The sequence below is a fragment of the Lissotriton vulgaris genome, chromosome 12 (assembly GCF_964263255.1).
Source record: "Lissotriton vulgaris chromosome 12, aLisVul1.2, whole genome shotgun sequence".
NCBI lineage: Eukaryota > Metazoa > Chordata > Amphibia > Caudata > Salamandridae > Lissotriton > Lissotriton vulgaris.
In genome coordinates, this window is record NC_141700.1 from 623,440,899 (window position 1) to 623,453,955 (window position 13,057).

Genomic DNA, 13,057 nt, shown 5'->3' on the forward strand with positions numbered 1-13,057 from the left:
ATTAGAGATGCTCTCATCAACCATTGACAGAAGCAAACGCCCTCAATGCTCATTGGTGAAGCAGAATGAAAGGACAATATTCAGGGAAATACATTCATGAGTGGCCACAAATTGTTTACTGTCAAATAGTTAAAGGCACTTGACCATCAATATGTAGTGCACATTCAATTACCACTCTAAACACATGTATACTTTGCGTCCCCAGAACACACTATGTGTCACTATTGTCCAAGAGTTTATTCATCCGGTGAAAACTTCCAAATAGGAAGTCACACTTACTACCTGTTGCCCTAAAAGGACACAGTCAATGACCACTATTCAAAAGTAATCAATGACAGGTGAAGATTGGCTTTGCAGGGTTCGTGTTATGAATGAATAACATAACACACCATGACGAGCTTGAAAACGTCACAATAAAAAGGCAAACTGGCCCTTCCCAGCATCCAGACTTTGGAAAACCCAAAATTCCATAATAACCTCACACCAGTTAATTAATCTGTACTTAGCTCATGCCATGTCAGAAGAATTTTTTTAATAAACAAGTTTGTAAACAGAATAGGAAGGAAACCGTTGGATGTTGTTTTCCCCCGCAAATTGGAGCTAGGAGTATTTAAGAAGAGATCCATGGGTGGCTGGGCATGAGACTGTCTCTAAGAGGTCTCGGTCTTGGATGAAGATGATTTGAATCGACATTTTCCATTCATAACACGTTTAGAGGTCGTATGACCCCTGTGATTGGTTGCGGCCTGGCTGCCTTTAATGGTTACTCTAGTTTCCCCTTCCCCTGGTTGGAACTCTCTCTCCTGGAACAGAATGAAGTCCTGCAGTCATGTTATCTCCATGCCGCTTACCAAAGATTGTTTACTTGTGAAATAAATACATCAGACAGTTGGCTTATTCAGCAGTTGTTATCGTCGCCTTCCACAATCAATCAATGCTTTTAACAGTGAGCAAACAAAGCGCTCTCCACCACCGACACCTGCTGAGCACAAAAAGGCTCCCAAGTTCTCTGCCTGTGGTTTGACCTTCATGTTAGACCGACTCCTAACCGGGTGAGCATAATTAGCAATATTTTGAACAAGCGCCGCATTTGTAAATGAGCCGCCATTGCTACTGTGTCAATTGAAGCAGTTAGCTCCAAGGTGATGCAAAATAGCTGAAAACATTTGACAGGCCCGTGGATGCTCTATTGGTCCAATACGTTGCATCCTGGTGTGGCCAATGTCTGCTTTTCGGTTTTAAACATTCAGGAGGAGAGGCTTTCTCACATGTCTAAAGAGGAGGGTATTACTGCCTGTGTAGCATACTCACAGCATCCTGAATTTGGAGAGGTTAAATAAAAGACGGGCCAAAATCTCTAATCTATAGTTTTGCTTTATTTAATTTCAAACAAAGAACAAGAATCGCTCCAGACCTTTATATGTACACCCACAATGTGACAATATCGCATCTATGCAACTAACCTTTCTCGCTTTAAAAAACAATTAAAATGTGTGAACTTTAAATATAGATTTCTTTTTCACACAACACAAAGCAAAGGGTGAGCAGGAGCATGGAGGTAGGTCGGCAGGGTTACAGCTGGATGCCAGTCAGCGGAGCGACGTAACTGTCAGTGAATACGTGTTCCGCCGTCACACCAATCAGGAAGGCCCAAAGATCCCGCCAGGGAATGCCCATCTCTCAGGCATGTCCATTTGTCCAACCGTGAATGCACCAAGGCACATTGATTTAATGATGCTTGTATCCAAGGGGACGAATTATTCTCCTATTACTTAGGACAGTTCTGCCCTTCATATAGGGAGCTTTTTTTTTATAATTGAAAAAGAATCCTTTTTATTTGCATTACAGCAGTATCACAGGAGATACAACATTCGGATCTGCTCTGTACGACAAGCCTTTAGAAAATACATAGTATTGTGAAACGGCACAACTTGGTATAAGAGCTTTTTGAGGTGTGATGCTCACAGATTTTTGAAATGAGATTTCATTTACACATTACTACGTGGCTGTGTGGGTGAATAGAGTCAAACGGGTTCTAAGAAGATGTACGAGGAATGTGGTTTCACCTGGTTAGTATTTTATTTGCCTGACTGGTGTTTTTCTGTGAAAGCCAGTGAAACAAATAAAATAATCTGCAAAGGTCAGTATTTTTCCCCTTCTGAACTAAAAACAACAAATAAAACTTCGCTTCAATAATTTATTTGAGGATTCTAAACTACTCGTAAATGTTTATTAAAGAAAACAGAAGCACAATTACCAGTTAATCTCGAATTTAAAAGATTTTACACAGCATTGTTATTCAAGTAACACCTTCATGACTTTGCAAAATAATTTCAAAAATGACCAACGTCCATTATTTTTCTCTGTAAAAGAAAGCAACCCTAAAAGGGAATGTTGCGAATTATTTAGGTGCCTGCAAAGTGCACCACTGAAGTTGTGCTGCTGGGGTACTGCAAGACCAGGGCCATCTTTTAAGTGATGAGGAGAAGCACAGGCAGAGTGCTTGAACTTATTCTGAACGGGGCTGGTGGTATTTTGTCTTGTCCACGAGTTTGTTGCATGTTATCACACCGAGTAATGAGATATTCCAATGTATTGACAGGTTCAGTGGTCGTCTGGAATCATGCGTGACAAACACATCACCGCCACAGCACACGACCCGCAGGGCTTCCTCATCGACACTTCCAAGGAAATCCGAGGGCAGATCAACTTCAAAACCAAGGAAACAGGTTAGTTCTGGTCCTCTTCCCGGGGTGTGGTATGGTATGGGTAGCTGGGCTTGTGGAAGGGATTGTCGGTCTCCCAGATGGCAGTGGTGACACTGAGGAAGACCTTTACATCCCTAACCACATAGGGATGGAAGCCAACTCAAGCACCGAGCTTTGCATCTCAGACAAGACTTTACCTTGACCATAGCTGTTGTTTAGAAGCAATCCATTGAGTGCTGGTGGCTAGAAATGCGGGCCTTTCCAAAACAGCAGTTATGGGCATGGTTAAGTCATTAGTGGGTGCCAGCCAGCATGGAGAACACAGATGTCTGTAAGCTTCCAGACCCCAGGAAGGAGATATACTTTGAACCTCCATCTCTGACTGTGATGTGATCGCAGGAAGAACATCACTTGGTAAATGCGGGAAGCGTGCCTCACACAGATGCCAGCCCGGCTCATCCATACGCCTTTGGGTGTTTTGCAAACCATGATTGAGAGGGTAGCATAAGAGCGAGCCCTGAGAAGGGGCACTGTGAGACACATCACAGCAAGCCAACACTCTTCCTCCAGTGTCGGCATCAGAGGAGGCAATTGAGAAAGACAAGAGGCACAGGTTGCTATATATAAAAGATAACATGAAGGCAGCACACTATGGCAAACGTGGCCTTTCCTGCAGAAGAGCTAGAGATGTGGGATAAAATGAGCCATTCAACAAATTTGACAGCTCTTCAACTTTCAACGTTCGTGCATAAATCATTTTAGGCTATAAACCTGCATGTGACTTGGAAACAGTAGAATCCATGCTGTGGGTGGATCTGGCTTCTTATTTCATTACCAGGGATTATGCACTCGCAGAGGTCGAGCTGCCCTTAAAAGACCTGTCTCATAGGCAGCTGCAGGAGGTATGCTAATCCTGTACATGTGCAGGCTTTAGACTTGGGCTTCCCAATCTACTTTCACAAAACATTGTAGGCTCCCGGTGGGAGAACCAATGGCTGTACATATTGGATTTCTTTTCTCAAGCCGATGTTACAGTGGAGTGTTTTTCAGTATGATGGCGATTTGAAATAAGAACATAAGATGCACATTAGATTATGTTAGTGGTGTCGATCATTTTTGGCCTACCTATGTTTTAACCTTTAGTCTGATCAGCTCTGATATTTCCTGTGTTTGGATGGAATGGTCACCTGCATGACTTTAGAGGGCAAGCGCCCCACCAAAAGTTCACCCTATCAATTTTTGTAGTGGGAGTGCTAAAGGGATGCTTTTGGTGCTCAGTGCAGGCTCAGTAGTAAGGTTTAGCCCCTAGACACCAGTGGTAAAAGACTATCTGAGTCCAGTACCCACTGCCTGTACTGGACTCCACAAAAAGTCACCACATCCTCACCGATTAACCTATGGTAAGAGGAAGAGTGGCAGTGTCCAATGCCTACACTACTCACAGGTGATCTTTAGGCGCCTAATCTTCACTTCCTTGTCAGACCCGTCCACAGTGCTGGTGAAAGGGAATGAACATTACACAAACCTACTTAATAAGAGAAACTGACTTTCTGTCTTGGATAATGTAGACATACCTCGCAGAGTAAGCAAAACGATTAGGAAGCCCCATTTAGTGATGGGTGGTACTGGGCCATACCTCGGTTTCCCCTCATCATTGAGATATGACAGAACATCTGTACTTCCCACAGCAGAGATTCAATCTGCCTCTACCACCAGACACCCGTTCACTCTCTCTAGTCCGCTATCCGCCAAGCAAGAATAATTCCAGCCTCTGGCCTCTATCCTGTCATGTTTTTAATACCAAGGACCGCCTTGCACAAAATGGCAGTGCCCTAACAAGAAAAATGCTCTAGTGTCCCATCGCGCCCTAATAGAAAACTCTCAGCACATAACAGACATAGCTTTTGCTGCTTTTCGAAGACAAATCTCTTCTATGAGGGGTTATCTTCACGGCAATCAATAACACATACTAGGAAAGAGTCTATATGTGCATAGGTGAATAACCCCATTGTTTCTCTCCCTGCAGGTTTCTACCAGCTCTGCTTGAATAACTGGCAGAATTCCTTCGGCTCTGTGCAGGTCTATCTTAACTTTGGTGTCTTCTATGATGAATTTGGGGCGGAACATGAACAAAAGACCGAAAGGCAGCAGCTGAATGACACCCTTGCAACCATTGAGGTAATAACTGCAGCATTAATTCGCCTTTTCTTTTGCTTCTATGTGCTGTGTATGCAGACAGCAAACTGTTTTAAACCTTCTGCTCACCAGATAAGAAGCAAGTGTGCAGCAGGGGGGAAAGGGCAAGGTTTACCAGAGCTTTGGGCAAATGGGAGATAATGTGTGGTGCAGGCAAACCGCAGATGTCCAAAGATGGTCCCATCCTTTAACATTATAATTCACCCGTAAGTAGAGATGAAAAAATGGTGCTTTCATCTGGATTGCATGGCCCAAGAGCGAGTGTTACATGGTCCCTCAATCTGCCTATTTGCACTGCTCAGTGTGTTTCTTAATTAGGCCCCCTCCCCTCTGCAGAGGGAGCATGCAGGGGCCTTGTCTTTAGTTACAAAATAATCTGCTTGTCAACGGATTGAGGTCAGCCTACTTCTGACCTTTCGCACTCTTGACTTCCATAGACCTATACACGTATGGCATGGTCTCTGGACACACCACCAGCCAATGCCGGGCAGCTGGGCCGGTGCCCAGCACTCTGGTGGTGAACCTGGCAATCCCCTCAGCGCTCCCTCAGCCACTTACCTTAATAACCCTAACAACAAGAATGTACTTACACATTCACACTTCAAGCAATTCAGACACACTAACGCAGGTGTTCATTCGAATAGATACTTCTACATCGTTTCATTCACCTGACCCAGCAGAACTTAACTTCCCTCCTCGTACACAAAGGATATCTCTTGGAGAAGCATGATGTAAGGTTTCGAGTAACCAAGCAGTTAAGCTGACTCATTTCCTAACACTCTCGGAGTCCTTACTCATGCAGGAGGCTAAAGCACTGCTGCAGAAAGCAACCTGAAGAAAATGGGAGTTAAGGAAGAGTGATGCTATCTTCCATCTCCCTGTTCCCCATTGCTTCCAGTGTATTCCTACTCTACTCTCAAGGGTATGCTCATACCTGTTTAATGTGTTACAGGAGATGGCCCAATTGTGTGCAAGTATGTACCAGAAACGCTGACAGTTCCTCACACAGGAGTCCAGACACATCCAGAAGTATAAAAGGTGTACACATTAAGCAGGTTAGAAGATTGAATTGAAAACCTACCCCACAAACATCAGGTGCAGCATCTCGTCTGCTCAGCCAACCTCACTCCACTGATTTGTCAAGTAGAGCAATCTGGACATGCAAGTATACATCTCATTACAGCTTCCTATGTATCAAGCTTTGGAGTACCTCTTGTCCCATACTTAGCAGACTTATATGATTACATTATCTAAACCCCTTACTTGATATCTGGGCACACTCCCCACCAAAACAGAAAACACCTTTAACTTCACCCAGTAAACAAACAAAACATGTTATTACATACCCCAAAAAATGAAATAAAGTATTCTTGGGCAAAATCAGCCCTTACATATCAGCCCTTATGTATATCTTTAGATTACCTTCCCTCGCCATTGCCACTCAGCGGGATGAAGACCACAAGAAGGCCATCATAGGTCCCTGTCCTGCGCCAAGAGCGGGCTTCGCAAACCTGAGCTGGGACATGAACAGTCCCAGGTGCAGAGTTCTCCTGATAAACACAATCAAGTAGTGCTGGTGTTTTAGCAATCCAGGAACTGCATGCCCTCTCCCAAATGAGCAACCACCAAATACTCATTTAATGGGGACATAACAACACTGGGTGTAGTTGTACCATTAAAGTGGAAACGTGGGAAATGAGGCCCAGCATGGCCTGAAACCATCCTTATGGGGACACAAATGCAACCCAGCTGTAATGAGTTCTACACATGTACAGGACATTTGATACATGGAGCAGGATGCTACTCAACCTCCTTCCTAGTCCTCTCGGCTTCCCTGGGTTATCACAACAGCTTGACCTATGGGGTTGGACATCCTGATGTGGTGAGAGGTATTTGGGTCTAAACCAAGAGAAAACTCTGTCTTGGCCTTTGAAGGAAAATGACTGTGTAGACTCCTCGTTCATATATAATGCCCTGTCCACGCTATTACCAGGGTACTAGGACCAGTGGACGACCATTAAGAGACCTAGATCCTACACTGAATTCAGATACTCTGCTTTCTGAACCAGAACATCTAGGTGACCCTCCATAGCATGATCCTCATTCTAGTTTCAAAAACTCAGTAGAGGACTACAAGAGGCCCTGCAAGCATTAAGAGATCCATCTGTACCTGATTTGAATCAAGCAGCAACAGCAGACATAAGTTAGGCTGGGAGCATCAAGACTCAAACCTTCACTGCAGAAGTTCACCAAACACTTCACATTCCCAACAGCTAGACTAGAAAGTGCAAATACCCCCTCCTTAGGAGTAGATACCTATGAGCCACACACCAATCAACATGGTGGGTGGTGCCTGAGCACCTAGTTAAGTGAAAGAAAACAATCACACCCTTCCTTACAGCATTTCTAATGCACGTCGTACAACCCGAAGCATACACTTCACCCAAACCACTTTTGATCGTTTCTTTGAAGAGCTCATAAAAATTCTTCATGTGGTGGCCCTAGTCACAGACCACATATTCAGAACTTATAACAAGGCTGTCAATAAATAGTCTAACAGAGATCTGGCTTTGAAAAGATATGGAGAATGCCAGAACACCGCTGGAGGAAATCTGGTTTAGAGAAGGACAAAATAATGCAAAAAATCCCTTTGAAGACTTACCAGAAAGCGGTGATCCGACAAAAGACAAATATCTCTCCGAGGCAAGCAACAGAACTGCTGAATTATTTAGGATTTGCAAAGAAATTAAAATGCGTGCCGGAGAATGCAAAAAAAAATTAGGAATTAATCAAGCATAAAATTACCATTGAACTCCAGCACACCGTGGGCATAATGAGAGGTGAAACACCAAACGTTTGACTTCTTCTTCTGTATCAGCAGAAGCAATGATTAAAAGGATAAGGAATATCACAACTTCATGAGCTCCCAGGAACCCATTTCCAGTCTTCTATATTAAACAATAAATTACAACACTGGACCAGCTTGTAACAGACACTGTTAAATCATAACGTTATCAATTTGTAGTCCTAAGAAGATGAGCAAGTGGTACTTATCCCTCCTAAAAAAAGATCATTGCAGCCACAAAGACCCGTCCAACTGTTGCCCCATCTCAAATCTATCAGTTGAGGCAACAATACTGGAAAATGTGGTGATGAGACAACATCAAAGAACTATCCATCCCAGAAGACTGGCAATCAAAATTTAGACTAAGTAGAGAAACAGATCAACATTTGTTTACATATATGAGAGCCTCTGATGAGAATCAACCTCCATCCTTAATACTATTAGACCTCTCAGCAGCATTGATCACAACATCCTAGTCCGCCACTTCATGCTGCAGTCTTTGAAGTGTCATTTTCACCCTATTATTATTTGGGTCAAAGCCAGTGGATCCCTCTTGCCACAAAAGTCAATGTACCCTTTTTGAAGAAAATGAGAATTGGCAGGTGTCTCTCAGTCCCCCTATAGTGAGTTCTGCTGTGTTAGCCTGGGAGTGTTAGAAGTCGACAAACTAGTCAGAGAATCTATCTGCCAGTGGTGCTAAATGGAGACATGCCCTTGTACCCCCAAATCAGTACACACTTACACAGTGTTTGGTATTTTATTATTATATGCCTATTAATGTTGTCGTACTTTTCTACAAGTCATGTGTATCAAAATGGTCACATTTATAAACAGCTCAGAAAAATATATGCAAATCAGGGTGAATGTTAGATAGGACTCAATCATATTTCATCACACATTGCTCTATTGCCTACCCAAAGTGTCTAGATATTGTAAGTAGCCATCCAACCTATATGGCTGTATTAGAGGTCAAAGGTTAAATTGTGTCAGCCATGTATAATTTCACCATATACCTTATGCTGACATCGGGTCAGCAGTTGGAATTCAAGCCCTCTGCATCTCTCCTCAGAAATCAGTCCATGTGTCTAACCCTGCCCCGCGCCTGTACACAGTGATCAGCTCCTTGTTTGCCACAGAAAATATGCAAACACTGCTCTTGTGCAAAAGCATACAGGTTCTACAGAAGCTAATGCTACTTTTTTCTTCTTCCTTCCAAGACAGATATCTCTATTGTAGGAAGGTGGATACCTGACTATGGTTACCCAGATTTTTTGCCTAGTGTTTAGCTGGTTTTCGACTTAGTTGGCCTGGGATCCTGCTAATCAGGACCCCAGGCTATCTGCTCTCTCTTTAAAATGGACTCCATGTACCCTAGGTACATCTCCAATTGGGAATGGGTCACCTTATCAGCCCCTGTACAGTGTACTGTAGGTACCCAGGGCATAGGTGCATCCAGGGCCTACCAGGGGCTGCAGCATATCTTTTGCCACCCCTGGCTGGCCATCCAAACTGACACAACTGGCTGATCACTCAGCTGGGGCAAGGTGGTGTAATCACCCCTTGCTTAGATATAGTATACCTATCTCTAAACCTATATCTGGACACATATGCACCTATAAGTCACTCCTATGGCAGGCCTTAACAATCCTGGAGGCAGAGTGCTTGGTTTTATGTGAGATGGTGCTCTAGCATGAGCTGAGCCTGCCTGCAGCTTTCGGAACCATGTCCTTATAGCTGTTCTCGAATATTGCCATACCATATACTCTTAAGTGTATTATGAACCTCCCTGTTAAATGCTAACTATGGTTTGGCTTTATCAAAACATGTCGTGTAAGGTGGCATACTACCCCCTCGCCAGTCCTGGCGACGGGGGTAGCATTCCACCCTTCTAGAGGGAGAAGACATGTTACTTTCCTTAAACGCGGTTAAATCTAACCAGAGCCTCAGCATCACAAAATGGATGCTGCTGCCACAGACACAAGTCTGGCCTCCTGCTGCTGACCGAAACTCTGGCAGGGGAGGCCTGGACAAAAGGTTTCCTGTCACAGGGAGGTGCTAGCACCAACCAGACAGGAGATAGTGGATTGGGGCAGGGAGGGCTGAATGAAACTAGACACTGCCTGGGCCACACAAGGTGTAAAATCCAGTTCAAACCAGTGCTGGGGCACTCCAGCCCCAGCTCTGGCGTGAAACTGGACAAAGGGAAAGGGGTGTAACCACCCCCTTCCTGGGTCCTACCCATAGGAGGGACCTAGCAGGTAATCCAACCCCTAGATTTGGTATATAGGTAGGAGCTGAGTCCCAAGACTTTAGATTTATCCTGACTGAAACTTGAAACGAAACTCTGGACCTTCGACATTCTACCTGAAGATAGAAGACTGAAGAATCTCCCTTGTGGTCAAGGAGTGACCAGCCCCTTGATTTGGAATAAAGGTAAGAGCTGTGCCCTTAGACATTAGATCATCCTGACTGAAACTTAGATACGAAACTCTGGACCCTTCGACATCCTACTCGATGTAGAAGACTGAAGAATCTCCCTTGTGGTCAAGGAGTGACCACCCTGCACAAGCAGGCACCATCAGCGCTCAAAGGTTTTCTTTGCCGTTGCTCCCGCCAGAGCTCGAACGACAGAGACCGACAAGACCTGGACTCCCAGACTTCCAACAGCCCGATCCACAGTCCCAGCAAAGCTGAGACCCGTGGAGGCGACGTGAGACGTGGGACCGGCCATCTTGGAAAGCCAGCGAAGTGCTTCCTGTGCAGCTCCCGAGGCACCCTCGAAGCTGTGCATTGGGGATTGAGAAGCCCCAGCCCCGAGCAGCCTTTGCACCGAAGATCACCTCTCCACACTCACCGAGTGCTGCGTGGGGCCCTTTTGCATTTTCCTGCTTGACGCGTTGTCCGGTCACTTGCCTGTTGGCGAGTGACCTCTGTGACGACGAACTTTCGAATTTACACTGCTGGTCTGGTTGCTCCAGACTGGCCCTTGCTCCCCTGAAAAGGAGCAGCCGATCAGACCTTGCTGGTCCGATCCAGAAGCCATCTCCGATTCCTGTGTGGGTTGCATTTTCCAAGGCCTGCTGACTCCGATTCAAGAACCGACACCGCCAACAGCGAGAGCCTTCGTGGGACAGTCCGTGTCCACCTCCTGGTCGTCGTCGATCCTTCCTGGTCCACGTGGCAGCGGAGACAAACTTCACGACATCACCTGATCGCAACCCGACATCGCCTGGTTCCTTCCTGGTCACTGGCTAGTGACCCAGACTCTGTCCCCTCTGCTTTCAGGTACTCTACATCTTCGATCCACCCTTGGATCCAACCGGACTCTTCTCTCCTGGTCGCCTGCAGCATCTTTTCCTCCGGGCTCCATAGAACTCCACGACGAAACCCGACGCACTTTGACACCCATGCACCCGCTTCCTGTGGGTGAGGTAACGAGAGTACTCCGGTACTCCTGTAGTGGTTTACACCTCTAGTGTCCTAGTTTTAAGTGGTTAAGTTCTAGTCCAGTCGGAAGACTTCCAAATCAGTAACTTTCTAACCTTTACGCACCATTGACTTCTATTGGTGCACACGGTTGCCTATAGACACTGCACCCGTATCCTGTGGGCCTCCCCCGACCTAACCTTCGTTAGTCCAGTGTAGCCCCAGCGATTCTCAAGGCCCTAGGCCTTACCATTGTTCATGACGTGGTTCTTATACCACTATTTTAATATATGGTTTGACGGGCCACCCCGCCTATCTATAACTGTGCAACTTTTGTATGTTATATGAAGTTCTTTATTTAACGCTTGTGCTTCTGTCCTCATAAAGAGTACAGGGGATTATTCTAGTAATAAATACATATATTTTATAATATATAACTTGTGTGGTGTCCTTTCATTTGATGTTAAAAGGATTGCATATGGTAAAACAGCTGGCTTCACATGCCCTCTTGAGTTTAGCCTAAGACTGCTTTTGTCCATGCTACCAATAGGATAGCTGGTCTAGAAGGTTGACTTACAACCAATCACCATAAGGGTCGTTTGGACTGGTGCAAGTTGCTCACTAGAATAGTGATCATCATATACCAGGCCAACTTCTCACATATATTGTAATCTTTCTTTGCAGCTGCAGTTAGAACACGTGCACCAGAGAGCTAGAAAGTTGTCCGGTCAGTTTGAACGGTGTCAGAAAACATGGAGTTTCTACTCTGAAAAACTGGCGGTATTTACAATGTCAAATGCAGTCAAATTTACATATATCAGGCCATTTTGCATGCAATATGCCTTAATATTACTATTATTATTATAGTACAAAATCCCTGCCACACATGACAGAGGTGTAATGTGGAGGTTGTATAGCTTGCCCTAACACGAAGTAAGCACATTCTCAAAATTGTACTAAGTAATTAAGGTTGGGTCAGTTTACTTTCGTAACCTAAGGAATTCCATGTGGGGTTCCCAAAGGATCTTGACTAAGTCCTTGGCTCTTTGATACATCCACCCTTTAGCTAATGTTATCATAATAAAGATGCTATTTCAAACCTATGCCAATGGTCCACAGATTATAATCTGCCTGGGTAAAGACAAGAGTAAGAAATCAGATATTTCTACATGTTTTACGTATATACAGGAATGGATGAGAGAAACCAACATCTGCCTCCACTGCTCAAAATTGAAATATTACTCTTTGGAAAACCTAACACAAGGAAGTTGCCTTTCAAGTCACTTGGCAAACCCCCATGTCAAATGTCAGAATAAGTAGTTCAGTCAATTTTTATTGTACAGTAAGTCAAAACCTCAATAATAAAAGTTTGTAAAAACTTCGTTAGTGCAATATAAGTGACAAATTATCATCTTAGCTAAACCCTTGTCACTAAATTTAACTCACACAAAAGCAAACGAGGGGGCAGACACATTGGGTTAGTGTACGAAAGACTGAAAGAAAATGCCTTTTACCAACTTGCTAAAGTCGCAAGTGTGTCATCATTTTGCATAGTCCGTATTTTAAAACAGTTGGAATCAACTAAAATGCATCCAGAAAAGTACATGATGTGCTGTCCTTATATTAAATCAGTTGGCATCGAGCAAAGTGTGATTACAAGACAGTGCAAAGTGTGATTGCAAGACAGTGCAAAGGAAATGGGATTGTGGTTATCATTGCAAGACATTGGCGTCGTTCATCTTTTTTCTAGCCAGCCTTAGGAATTTTCTTCAGATTTATTATCATGCCATGTGTTGAAGAATATAGGATCAGCTTAACAATAAGTTGTTGTAGCCCAATTTTTGTCTGGCTAAGCAGGATTACATCATCCGTGTATAGCAAA

At 44.3% G+C, this 13,057-nt stretch overlaps 1 protein-coding gene across 2 annotated transcripts in view; it reads left to right on the forward strand.

Moving 5' to 3' along the window:
• TMED6 (transmembrane p24 trafficking protein 6) overlaps positions 1-13,057 on the forward strand; it is an 89,046-nt gene that overhangs the window by 18,249 nt on the left and 57,740 nt on the right. For both annotated transcript variants that reach the window (XR_015302465.1, XM_086945765.1), the window contains exons 2-3: positions 2,603-2,729; positions 4,735-4,886. Coding sequence is in view for 1 of the 2 variants with exons in the window: in XM_086945765.1 (XP_086801891.1) it covers positions 2,603-2,729; positions 4,735-4,886 (279 nt within the window). In the remaining variant the exon portion in view is untranslated. The remainder of the gene's footprint in view (positions 1-2,602; positions 2,730-4,734; positions 4,887-13,057) is intronic.